This window comes from Saccopteryx leptura, chromosome 3 (assembly GCF_036850995.1).
Source record: "Saccopteryx leptura isolate mSacLep1 chromosome 3, mSacLep1_pri_phased_curated, whole genome shotgun sequence".
NCBI classification, from domain to species: Eukaryota; Metazoa; Chordata; class Mammalia; order Chiroptera; family Emballonuridae; genus Saccopteryx; species Saccopteryx leptura.
In genome coordinates, this window is record NC_089505.1 from 32068782 (window position 1) to 32082232 (window position 13451).

The following is a 13451-nucleotide window of genomic DNA, read 5'->3' on the forward strand; positions in this document are numbered from 1 at the left end:
CACACTACTCTGTTACCATGTTTACATCCCCAGTACCAAATATAAGGCCCGACTAAAAATCATGCTCAATGAACAAATAAGAAATTATTATTTTTATCTTTTCAATTGAAAAAAAAGTTGGTATTTCTAATAAAATAAAATAAATATATCTCAGAATATCATCTTACCCTGCTGGACACTGTGGCTCATTAATGCTCTCACACGTTTCTTCTACCCAACTTTTCTCACCTAAATGTGTTAAAGAAATAAATCGAGATGAACACACTTAACAGCAACAACAAATACAATGCTTGTGAGACACATCACATCACAGATTCCAAAATCAAAATGTATTAACATTTACATAGATAATAACATGGGGCATGATTTCTAGGATAATATAACGAAAAGAGGGAGGCAATCTATTTCAAAATAAAAGTTTGTTTTCAAAGAGTTGATATCAGGAAGAAAAAGTATATGCATAATTACAGGACTAAGACATAACAAATATATATGTGAGATCTTAAGGGTATTTTTTTTCATTTTTAAACTGTTCATATTTTCAGCCAAAATTTATAACTCTCCATCTATCCAACCAAAAAAATCTTCTGGCATTAAATCCACGATGTCTTATTTCCTCTCAAATAGAGCCAAATAACGTCAAGGAATTTCAAGGAATCTTGTAACATCTAAATGAGAGGATCCTAGTAACAACAGTTTACATACTACTCTATTATCTTTTGCAGTAATTTCATATGCACTCGCTCAGTGCATGGCAGATTTTTTTTTTAAATATAAAAAGTATGAGATGGTGTCTATTTGCTAAGAACTCATCATCTAACTGTGGAGAGAAAGTAAACACAGGAGACAACAGTAACTGACAAGAGAGAATATGCGATTAAGTTTGAAATGAGTGACAAAGTGGGTCAGAAGTGAAGTAGACAGAACGGATATTCTTCTGCCAGTGTCCTAATAAAAGCTTCCTCTTAATGACCTAAAATACCAGCTACTAAAATCTAAGAACTTATTTTTTAAAAGAAAACGTAATCTTATTAATATGCTTCAGGAAATTGAATTTTCAATATTTTCCCACTTATACTTCATAAAATGAACATATTCTCCTAAATGTCTACATCATTTTTGTTAAGAATTTAGGCAATGTGTAGTTATTTCTTCCCCAGACATGATGTCACATTTCATGCACTGCTATATTTTTGCAGCATTTTTTTTTAATTTGAGGAAGTGGTCACTTCCCTTCCCGAGACCCTCTGACCCAGATCTATGCTATGGATTCCCAGACAACCTGCAACAGTTACTTAACCACACTTATAGGAATTAAGAGAAAGGGCAGTGGAAAAGTTACAGTCCCGTGTTCATTTGAAACAAGACTCGTGGTTCCTAAGACAGGAAGAGGCCATCATAAAGGACAAATTTACTTCTATGTAGTGAGGAGTATGGAGACAGTGTTCATTATGCAAGCACAGTCCCTGAAATTCATGAGCCAGCTCTCTCACCTGTGTTTCTGAATCTTGTGGCCATGCTCATATTTACAGTTACGGCAAGCTATAGTGCGCCCAACAGTCAACCTATAATTAAGCTTCTCCTATTACTCATGTCATAAATTCAGCATCTAAGTTGTTGCTATTTTTTTAAAATTGAATTTATGGGGGTGGCATGGCAGAGTTTATTTTCATTTTTTACAAGAGAACCTGGGACATAAGACTCAGCCAGGATGATCTTTCCATAATACAGCACTAAATATACAGCTAATGTCAAAATAACATGAAGGGGTGGTAGCAGAATGAGTGACTATAGATTAAACAAGACTGGCCATGTGCAGATAGCAATTGTTAAGGTGGATGTGGATGCACTGTTTGTTACATACTCTCTTTTTACTCATGTATATGCTTGAATTTTCTTAAATATTTTTTCAGCTAATATAGTTGGCCAATAAGTATGACTCTTCATGTAAAAAATAAATAAATTAAACCTATGCAAAACCCAGCTAAGACCTAGGAAGACGTCAGGCTGCTGTAGAGCCTATGGGGCACGTGGAGACCTGACCTCGACACACAGGGCTGTAGTTGATGCAGCAGTTCCCCTGGTCCCTGCAGTCATCCGAACAGGAGCAGAGGCTTCTGGACAACCTCTTCTCACCACACCTGAATTTGCTGCAAGTCCATATGCGCTCTAGAAATAAACATCAACAGAAACGTGACGGTCCAAATTTAACACACGCCAAGTCAATAGAGAGTTGCTGTCTTCTGGTACAGGACCCGTAAAAGACAGCACACGAGTTCATAACTCTTCGTCACCCGCAGAATCTGCCATCACCAGGTCAATCAGAACTCACGGAAAACATGCAGGCGGCACTTGTTATTATTTCACTAAAACCCCAGAATCTCATCATTTTGCAAGGTGAACAAACAGCAAATTAGCATCCAATTCATATGAAGATCTTGGCTTTTTCCACCAGCCATTTTCACAGTTCTCAAACTTAATCCAAATTTGGTTCACTCCCATATAAATGTTATTCCATGTCATATGTAGAGAAGTCCACATCAAACGGAGAAAAATTTCCATGTTCTGAGTTTTTATTTTAAAGTTTAAGTGGACATCTAAGAACTCTGACTTTAAAGTGCCCCTAATAAAAATATTCTTATATTTTCGTTTGGACTTCATTTAAATGCAAATCAGACGGTATAGGCTTTCTGCATGCATTAAAATAGGCACAGTTTTGCCACCAGTACAATTTTTCATGGCAAAATACGTGCATTTTTTTTCTCTGAGAAAATATAAAAGCCAAATTTTTAAAAATCTCAAGTGAGTTAAGTAAATCATATACCGAAAAGATACAGAGCCATCTTGTGATCTCTTACTAATGCCATGGCTGCATGTTTTTCCCTGCACGTTTTTACCTGGTTCTATACATGTCTCCTGGTAATCCAGACAGCAGTTTCCAAGCTCAACACAAGCAACATCACAGCGGCAGTTCCCAAATGTTCTTTCAAAACAGCGACCTTTGCAACTTTTAACTGAAAATATTGAATAATGAGTTAGATGTTTCAAATCATTATAGAATCACAAAGCAAACATCAACCAATACACCTAAGTTTGGTATAGCGTAGCTCCAAATACCCCTTAAGAAAACAAGGATGGTATAATCCAGGGGTAGTCAACCTTTTTATACCTACCGCCCACTTTTGTATCTCTGTTAGTAGTAAAATTTTCTAACTGCCCACCGGTTCCACAGTAATGGTGATTTATAAAGTAGGGAAGTAACTTTACTTTATAAAATTTATAAAGCAGAGTTACAGCAAGTTAAAGCATATAATAATTACTTACCAAGTACTTTATGTCGGATTTTCACTAAGTTTGACAGAATAAATCTTTATAAAACAACTTACTATAGTTAAATCTATCTTTTTATTTATATTTTGGTTGCTCCACTACCGCCCACCATGAAAGCTGGAATGCCTACTAGTGAGTGGTAGGGACCAGGTTGATTACCACTGGTATAATCAAAGTTACCTCAGAATCTTTTCACAAATTCATGTGGAAACTGATACATACTAACAGAAGGTTACCTTAGGTACAAAGTTTATGATTTTTCTTTCTTGCCATAGGAAAAAAGAGAAATTTTTCTTTCACTTATTACAAAACCTACTGGGTCTGATAAGACTTAAATACTTTATGGTATGGTTAAAGAAAGGTCGGAATAAGGACTGCCTTAAACAGCCATGGAGTTCTCTCAAATTTCAAATGTGAGAAAAAACTTATCAAGTGATTATCTATGAATGTTTCAGAAAGAGAAAGAATTCCCGACATAGTTTCAGTCTTTTTTTTTATTTTTATTTTTATTTTTTATTTTTGTATTTTTCTGAAGCTGGAAACAGGGAGAGACAGACAGACTCCCGCATGCGCCCGACCGGGATCCACCCGGCACGCCCACCAGGGGCGACGCTCTGCCCACCAGGGGGCGATGCTCTGCCCCTCTGGGGCATCGCTCTGCCGCGACCAGAGCCACTCTAGCGCCTGGGGCAGAGGCCAAGGAGCCATCCCCAGCGCCCGGAACATCTTTGCTCCAATGGAGCCTTGGCTGCGGGAGGGGAAGAGAGAGACAGAGAGGAAGGAGGGGGCAGGGGTGGAGAAGCAAATGGGCGCTTCTCCTATGTGCCCTGGCCGGGAATCGAACCCAGGTCCCCCGCACTCCAGGCCGACGCTCTACCGTTGAGCCAACCGGCCAGGACCAGTTTCGGTCTTAATGTAAAGATGTAATGTGATTGTCTGAAACACATTCTACAGGCCGCACCTCCCCTATCACCTGGAACACCTGTTCACCTGCAGGTACAGCCCAGCTCTCCCCCATCACCTGGAACACCTGTTCACCTGCAGGTACAGCCCAGCTCTCCCCCATCACCTGGAACACCTGTTCACCTGCAGGTACAGCCCAGCCCTCCCCCATCACCTGGAACACCTGTTCACCTGCAGGTACAGCCCAGCCCTCCCCCATCACCTGGAACACCTGTTCACCTGCAGGTACAGCCCAGCTCTCCCCCCATCACCTGGAACACCTGTTCACCTGCAGGTACAGCCCAGCTCTCCCCCATCACCTGGAACACCTGTTCACCTGCAGGTACAGCCCAGCCCTCCCCCATCACCTGGAACACCTGTTCACCTGCAGGTACAGCCCAGCCCTCCCCCATCACCTGGAACACCTGTTCACCTGCAGGTACAGCCCAGCCCTCCCCCATCACCTGGAACACCTGTTCACCTGCAGGTACAGCCCAGCCCTCCCCCATCACCTGGAACACCTGTTCACCTGCAGGTACAGCCCAGCTCTCCCCCCATCACCTGGAACACCTGTTCACCTGCAGGTACAGCCCAGCTCCCTCTGAGAAGCTTTCTGAACTCCCCAGCCTGGGTCCACTTCCTTTTAAGTTTTTATAAAATCTTATCCTTCCCCTTAGTCACTTAATTTCATTTATAACTAGATTATCTGATTAGTATCCCAGTCTCACACTAGACCATAAACTTTTTAAGAACAAAGACCATACCTAAATTGTTCCCAGCAGGATGTATCTTCTGTGCCCATAAGCCACGTGATTATAATTGGTGCTAATAAGTTTTCATTAAATGAATAAATGGTGGATATGGAAAAAATACTTTTTTTAAAAAACAATTTTATGCTGCAACACTTGATATCTAGAATAACTTAGGACTTTATTGGCTTTCTAAAAAGCAGGAGAAAAAAATACACATAGAAAATAATGGAATCTAACAGGAAAAAAGGAATTTGACTTTAATAGCTTCCTGACCCGACAAGACAGACACTGCCACAGGATTTAATTTTCACAACACTGAGAAATTAGGCAATGTTAAGGACATGAAATGACAATAATTTTTAGATTTAGTAGATTAAGTGAGATTTCCCCAACCCAGGATGGGGAAAAGCTATTAGAATAATAGCTAGTACTTTAAGCTCATTAATATGCACCTAGTAATTTTTAAAAATACTAGACACACTATGTTGGGTTTAGATAAAAACTGCTATTTTTATGTGTCAAATTGAACTCAAGGTAAATTAGGTCATGCAAAGAAAAACTACCCAGGTGAACACTAGGCTGTAGCTTCTTAATTTGCTCTGAATGAAGGCAGACCTTGTTTCATTGTGTTTCACTTTCTTGTGATTCACAGATGCATTTTTTTACAAATTGAAGGCAAGACCTTCAACCAGCAAAAAAAATTACACTTGTTTTATTGCCATACTGGCTCTACTGTAGTGGTCTGGAACCAAACCTGCAATACTTCTGAGCTATGCCTGTAGGTTATTAACGAAATACATAAAATTACTATCATTCATGGCCCTGGCCGGTTGGCTCAGTAGTAGAGAGTCAGCCTGGCATGTGGATGTCCAGGGTTTAATTCCCAGTCAGGGCACACAGGAGAAGTGATCATCTGCTTCTCACCCCCTCATGTTCCTCCTCCTCCTCCACCTCCCCCTCCTCCTCCTCTCCCTCCCCCTCCCCCTCCCCCTCATCTTCCTCTTCCTCCTCCTCCTCCTCTTCCTCCTCCTCCTCCTCCTCCTCCTCCTCCTCCTCCTCTTCTTCTTCTTCTTCTTCTTCTCTCTCTCTCTCTCTCTCTTTCTCCCTCTCTCTCTCTCTCTCTCTCTTTCTCTTCCCCACCCACAGCCATGGCTAGATTGGTTTGAGCACATTGGCCCCAGGGAACTAAAGATGGCTCCATGGAGCCTCTGCCTCAGGTGATAAAAATAGCTCAGTTGTGAGCATGGCCCCAGATGGGCAGAGTATCAGCCCCAGAAGGTGGTTGCTGTGTGGATCCTGATCTGGACACATATGGGAGTCTGTCTCTCTATCTCCTTCTTCCCTTCCTGCAGCCAAGGCTCCATGGCCTAGCCTCAAGTGCAAGAATGGCTCTGGCTGCAACAGAGCAACGGCCCAGATGGGCAGAGCATCGCCCCCTGGTGGGAATGCCAGGTAGATCCTGGTCAAGCGCATGCAGGAGTCTGTCTCTCTGCCTCCCTGCTTCTCACTTAAGAAAAATACAAAAAAAAATTACTATCATCCATTTCAACAATAAATGATAGCTTAATAATCACTCAATTTATTAAATGACTAATGTTCAAATTACAGAATAGTTGAGCAGGAAAAGAATTTTCAAAATTGGATTCTTGGAGAATCATCAATGATTTTTACAAGGAGGGGAAAAAAAACCTACCACAGAGGCAAAATACTATGATGCACTGTGATTCAGTTCTATTATTTATAGTGATCTTATCAATGATGGATAATTCTACACTCAATAAAAAGAAAAAAACACATGAAGCAGCTTAGGAGTACCACTACTGCTTTGAAACTAACAATGTCTATGATTTTAAAAGGCTTAAGAGCAAGTAAAGATAAGTTTCTGGTTGCCGAGGGATGCTGACTGGTTACCTAGTAACCACTAGGCTGCTTCAGCAATAGCTGCTTGGGGAGAAAGAGGGTCCCAGCAGTGCCTGGGGGAGTCAGGGAGAAGGCCCCAGGGCCGCGCCCCAGAACCTGTTGGCCATGTCTGCTCATTTGCTTCTTTGTTCTTAATTTATTTTCTGTTGTTTTTTGTTTTTCTGTTTGATTGGTTGGTTTTTCAATCATAGCCCTTCTTTGTTGTTTTGGGATGCAGTTTTGCAAGTAAATAAAATATTACATAGCTAGAATAATAAAAGAGTTTTAAGATGGCTTAAACCAGATTCAAGTATGCAATATCTATGGAGTACCCATAAAACTAGGACATCATGCTTATCTCAACACATTCTGAATTCTGAAGAAGGCTAAATTTCAACACACACACAAACACACACTGTACTAATTACCTTCTTTGGCACAGCTTGGTTTCAACCCAAATATACAGCCAAGGATTGTTGTTAACACACAGACTGATAAAACCTGTAGAGAGACAAAAGAAAATTACATACCTTCAAAACCCTTCTATTTCTTCAAATGTTTTGTTTCTTCAAATGTTTCCAAACATGCTGATGCTAGTCTGTTTCCTGATCAGGGTGCTGGTTACACAATTATGTTTACTTTGTGAAAATTCAAACCACACAGTTATGCTTTATAAATATTTCTGCATGGCCTGACCAGGTGGCACAGTGGATAGAGCGTCAGACTGGGATGCGGAAGACCCAGGTTCGAGACTCCAAGGTCACCAGCTTGAGTGCGGGCTCATTTGGTTTGAACAAAAGCTCACCAGCTTGGACCCAAGGTCGCTGGCTCGAACAACGGGTTACTTGGTCTGCTGAAGGCCCGTGGTCAAGGTACATATGAGAAAGCAATCAGTGAACAACTAAAGTGTCACAACGAAAAACTAATGATTGATGCTTCTCATCTCTCTCCATTCCTGTCTGTCCCTATCTATCCCTCTCTCTGTCTCTGTAAAAAAAATAAAAATCTGCTTGTATATTATACTTCAACAAAATTCTACCTAAATATTAGCAATAAATCTATGCTATCCAAGGTTAATGTTGCCAGAAAATTTCCAGATGATGCATATTAATCCTATTAGAGAACTTGTAATAATTAAGAGAAATAGGAAAATCTATGTAGACTCAATTGCCTAATTGCTCATCCATAAAAGGCAACAAGAATATCAGATGCCTCCTTTAACAGTTTAACTACACCAACCTAAACAATACCCTCAAATGCACTGTGGCAGCTTGTAGAAATGACCACTAGACAGGATTAGGTGACTATCGTCTTTTTCACTCCATAAGACACACATCTTTCCCCAAAAGAGGAGGGGGAAATTCCCATGCGTCTTATGGAGCGAATGTTCATTTTTTTTTAGCTGCTGCAGGTTCCCAGACAACTACAGTGTAAAGTCATGGTGCACTTTTGACCAGTCACAGGAAAGCAATAAAAGACGATAGAAATGTGAAATCTGCACCAAATAAAAGGAAAATCCTCCCAGTTTCTGTAGGATGATGTGGCAGCATGTGCACATGCGCAGATGATGATGTAACACCGTGTATACAGCGGAGCAGCCCACGGCCATGCTAATCAAGATGTGGACGGTACAGAGGAAAGTTCAGTGTGTTCTGTGGCTCACTAAATTCGAATCCGTGACCAAAGTGCAACGTGAATATCGGCATGTTTATAACAAAGCATCACCACATAGGAATAACATTACTCGGTGGGATAAGTAGTTGAAGGAAACCGGCAGTTTGGAGGAGAAACCCCGTTCTGGTAGGCCACCAGTCAGTGACGAGTCTGTAGAGGCTTACGGGATAGCTACCTAAGGAGCCCTAAAAAATCTGTGTGTGAGCCCACATCGTACTGCACTGAATAGGTATGAAACTGGGAGAGTTTTCCTTTTATTTGGTGCAGATTTCACATTTCTATCATCTTTTGTTGCTTTCTTATGACCAGTCAAAAGTGCACCATGACTTTACGGACACACTGTAGAAGAATATTTGAACATTAAAGTCTCTTCTCATTTGTTAATAACAGTGCTAATGGTTGGGAATACTGCTGTTGAGTTTACATTGTTGAAGTATTATTGTGGTATATTTTATTAAGCATTTTAACACACCATTTGGTTCAGAATATTTTTTTTCTTATTTTCCTCCTTAAAACCTTAGGTGTGTCTTAGGGTCAGGTGTGTCTTATGGAGCGAAAAATATGGTACATCTCTGGTCCACATGTTACACAAGTTGTTTGTATGATTTAGGACAAGTCACTTACCCATTCTGGACAGCAGTTTATTCTGTCTAGAATAAACTGTCTATTAACACAACTCTAAAGAAGTATAATTTTAAAGTATCTGTCACAAACAGTAAAAACTCTCTTAGTGCCAATCATAAATCTATCGGGAAGTAAAGAAAACAGTAAAATTAAAAGGCTGGACTACATGGATCTCTAAAAATATGTCTGGCTCTAACGTTTTGGTATTTTCTCATTCTATATTCTTCTGACCTTTGACACTTTAAAATAAGTGGATACACTATACAACTCCAAAGAATAATAACAGAACTTGTATTTGTGAGTCAGAAGAAAAAGAAGAAGAATCCATATACAAATCCTCAATATTTTTAGTGGGATGGAGTTTCCCTGACAGTTCACTTTGAGGACAATTGGAACAAAATATTCATTAAATACCAACTATGTGTAAGAATTACGTTATGCATTGAAAGGGAGAATAAGAGGTACCTCAGGGAGCTTCTGCTTTGTGGAGGTGGTAAATAGAATAAATGGCTCATATCTGGTTGCCTCTCACAGCCACTGCAGAGTCTACAGCGTGCGATGGAGAAAGTCTGGGGTGGTTGGGGAGAGGGAAATCAGAAAGCGCATCATAGAGAAAGCCGCTGGGCTGAGCTCTGAAGAGGGGCAATGACGGTCTGATACTGCAGGCAGAGCTACGGGGACAAGGAGAGGACAGAACAGAACAGACGTCTAGGAGGAAGGCCAGCGTAAGGAAAAGTTCAGAGAAAGGAAGGCACGTGGAAGGCGGCAGGTGAATATTGAACAGTCTACTTAGGCTGGAATAAAGAAAATGCAGAGGGGAATGGACTTGGACACTGGGTAGAGGAACAGGAAGGTGGAGTGGTATTTCCCAAAAGTCAGGATGAGGAGAGAGTTGAGATGGGAGGAACGAGTAAATGGGGCAGGGTGAAGGGTGGGTAGTGACTTTTATGAGCACATTTCTTCAAATAAAACATTGAGTAATGACTATATACCAGCCTCTAGGCTAGGCATGGGCTACTCAGTAATAAAACAGACATGCCCTCTGTCCTCAAGGGGCCTACTCTCAGGTGACTGCAAGCACTAAAGAGGACGTGAATGGTTAAGTAAACTGAAGAAACAGATCTAACTTAATTTTTAAAAATGGGGGTGAAGGAAAGAAGAGCAACAGTATCATGGGTCTAAAATACAACAACATCTAGGCCAAACCCTCCCTTAGGAAATAAAAAACCTAAGTGAATTTATATCTATTAAAATAGGGAACCATTAGAAGAAGAGCCTGGACAAGTCCCTAAAAAGGGCAGAGACAGAACGAGGCATCAGAAGAGAGTACTAATGGGTTCTCCTAAACCTCTGATGGCGGTGTAAACTGACACAACCATACAGAAGCAATAATTTTAAAATATCTGTCAAAAATACTAAGAATCAATTATAAATCTATATAATTGAAGGAAATGAAGAAAATAGTAAAACTAACCAGTATTTAATATACTACAGTTTAAAACATGGAGAATTGAAGTTTTATTTTGTAATAAACTTCTCAAGAACAGTTTAAACAGTGCTCTATCTTATCTTATACCTTTAAATACAGAGTGAGAATCTTGTCTATGTCTTTGTGAATTGTCACGTTACTTTCTAAGTTTAGATCAGTTTCCAGTGCTTCAACTTTTCCCTCTCAATATTACAAAATTTCTCCAAGAGTTCCTTTAATATAAATTTTGGGGTCAGTGTCACTTCCTCTGAGACATCTTCATCGTTTTCATCACAACCAAGTCATTTATATCAGTAAATTTGCTACCAGTAAGTTTCCCTGGCTACCTTTTCTAGAGTCTATTAAACTGAGGCAGTGTTAACACTCCAGTTAGCTATTTCTTGTATCACCCCATTTACATTCAATTTGTAATTCACTTCCAGGATTATCACTTTTATTTTCCTAACCATTGGCTTAAAACACACATGGAAGATGCAGACCTTTACCTTCTTTTTTTTTTTTTTTTGTATTTTTCTGAAGCTAGAAACGGGGAGAGACAATTAAGACAGACTCCCGCATGCCCCGACCAGGATCCACCCGGCACACCCACCAGGGGCGATGCTCTGCCCACCAGGGGGTGATGCTCTGCCCCTCTGGGGCCTCGCTCTGCCATGACCAGAGCCACTCTAGCGCCTGGGGCAGAGGCCAAAGAGCCATCCCCAGCACCCGGGCCATCTTTGCTCCAATGGAACCTCAGCTGCAGGAGGGGAAGAGAGAGACAGAGAGGAAGGAGAGGGGGAGGGGTGGAGAAGCAGATGGGCGCTTCTCCTGTGTGCCTTGGCCAGGAATCGAACCAGGGACTTCTGCACACCAGGCCGACGCTCTACCACTGAGCCAACCGGCCAGGGCCAACCTTCTTCTTAAGCTGCAGAATAGGTACACTGGTTTTTTTGAATCACCTCTTCTTTGCTAAATGATGTTACTTAGATTTACCTTTTATAAGATAATGCACAGCATGTAACTGAGACAAAAGTACAACGCAAGCAATCATTTCTTATCTATAATCCCATCCACAATACATGAAATTTAGATGACCTGCTACTCCATTACACAACACCCAATCAGAAGAGTTTTCATAGGGCATTTCTCATCAACAATGTTGAGAGCTGTGAAATCTAATTCAATTTGAATTTTCTTCCTCAAGTAGTTTAATTCTACAAAACAATACCACAATTTCTTTACAGAGTAAAATTATGACTTCAAAACTTTATCTCCATTTCTAATTTATGATAGGTTTCAAAGTATATCTTTTATATCTCTGTCTTTCCAACCATGTTCAACCTCATCAAATTAGATTTAAGAAATATTAATGTGCCAGTACAGTATCTAATATAACTGTCTTACACAGAATGTCCTTTATCTTTACAATTATGTCAGCTTTGGAAAATATGGGAATAGTGATAGTGTTTATTATTTCATTAACAGGTCTCAATCAAGAGTCAAATAAGCCATTATTGCAATATCTAGCAACTTAAAGACTAGCATAGATTGAGGTCTATGATGACAGTAAAAATGGTGCTAAAATACAAGGAATGTCAGAGTCATTTTATAAAGTTTTAAATAATTATTAACAATTTTATTAAACCACACATACACACACAATGACAACAAACCCCCAAATATCTAGGGTGTTGGGGGACAAAGCCATTTGTTACCAAACTACTGCTTGTAAGAGAAACTAAAGGGTCATTCAGAAGGCCAATGATATCAGAGGGAAACTCAATGACAAATTCCTTTGGTTCTGCACAGATTCAAACATGTGAGACAGAACTTGTCACAACATGATGAAACCCAGTTGCTAACGCACTCCCAGGACCTTCTATTACAAACAAGCTAAAATGGCAAGCCATACAACTTTCCTTCATTCCTGTTCCTGTAGATAAAAAGAATTTTGCCCTAAAAAAATAAAATAAATCTCTGTTCTGTGGATAGCAGTATAGTACTTTCCACAAACATAAAAGGAAAAAAGTGAGAGGTAGTAAGTCCACACAAACAAGCTTCAAAGACATATCACAGAAATTTTGTTTGACTTTCCAAGAATCCATCATCAACACAATTTTTACAGTAATGATTAATAGAATTGACAAACAGTCCATTTCAAACAGTACTGGCTTCTAATTTATGTCAGAAATAGTGCCATGAATCTGCATTTTTTAAAATGCCAACTACTTCTCATATTTAGTGAGTGGTAAAATCAGTGGCAAGCTGACTTTAAAAGACTTTACCAAAATGGATTCTAGTTGTGAGTATAGAGAACTATATACACATTAAAAAACCACACACTCTTCTTTGGGATCTTTATGTTCTTTTTCTCATATCTTTTAAAAAAAAAGAACAGAAGAAAAATAAAGTCAGAAGGAGGTAGGCACAAAATAGAAGTCCTTAAATTATTAGTATCCTAAATTCTGGCTCTCTAAAATGTTCCCCAGTGCCAATCAGGGGCTCTGAACTTCTTAATCCTTTCCTAAGTGCAAAGGAAAGATAACAGCTGATATGTATTTTTTTTAAATTCAGGTATGACATTATGTATATGAGAGATAGAGAGGACAATGTCCCCAATCTATATAATATAAATCTGTTAGGAGTCACTAATAACAGAAAGTGCCATTCAAAACAATTATTTTGAATAAGCACAGTATACATTTGGTTCAACTAGTCTCTTGGGGAGATAAAACTGTGAGATTCTTCTCTAAACTAAAATT

General features: G+C 39.8%; 1 protein-coding gene across 1 annotated transcript in view; it reads right to left on the bottom strand.

The window, feature by feature from the left end:
* ENPP1 (ectonucleotide pyrophosphatase/phosphodiesterase 1) overlaps positions 1-13451 on the bottom strand; it is a 67716-nt gene that overhangs the window by 35624 nt on the left and 18641 nt on the right. Inside the window, exons 2-5 of the mRNA XM_066373214.1 lie at positions 7352-7424; positions 2898-3014; positions 2044-2169; positions 168-228 (exon numbers count right to left, since the gene is read on the bottom strand). Coding sequence (XP_066229311.1) covers positions 168-228; positions 2044-2169; positions 2898-3014; positions 7352-7424 — 377 coding nt within the window. The remainder of the gene's footprint in view (positions 1-167; positions 229-2043; positions 2170-2897; positions 3015-7351; positions 7425-13451) is intronic.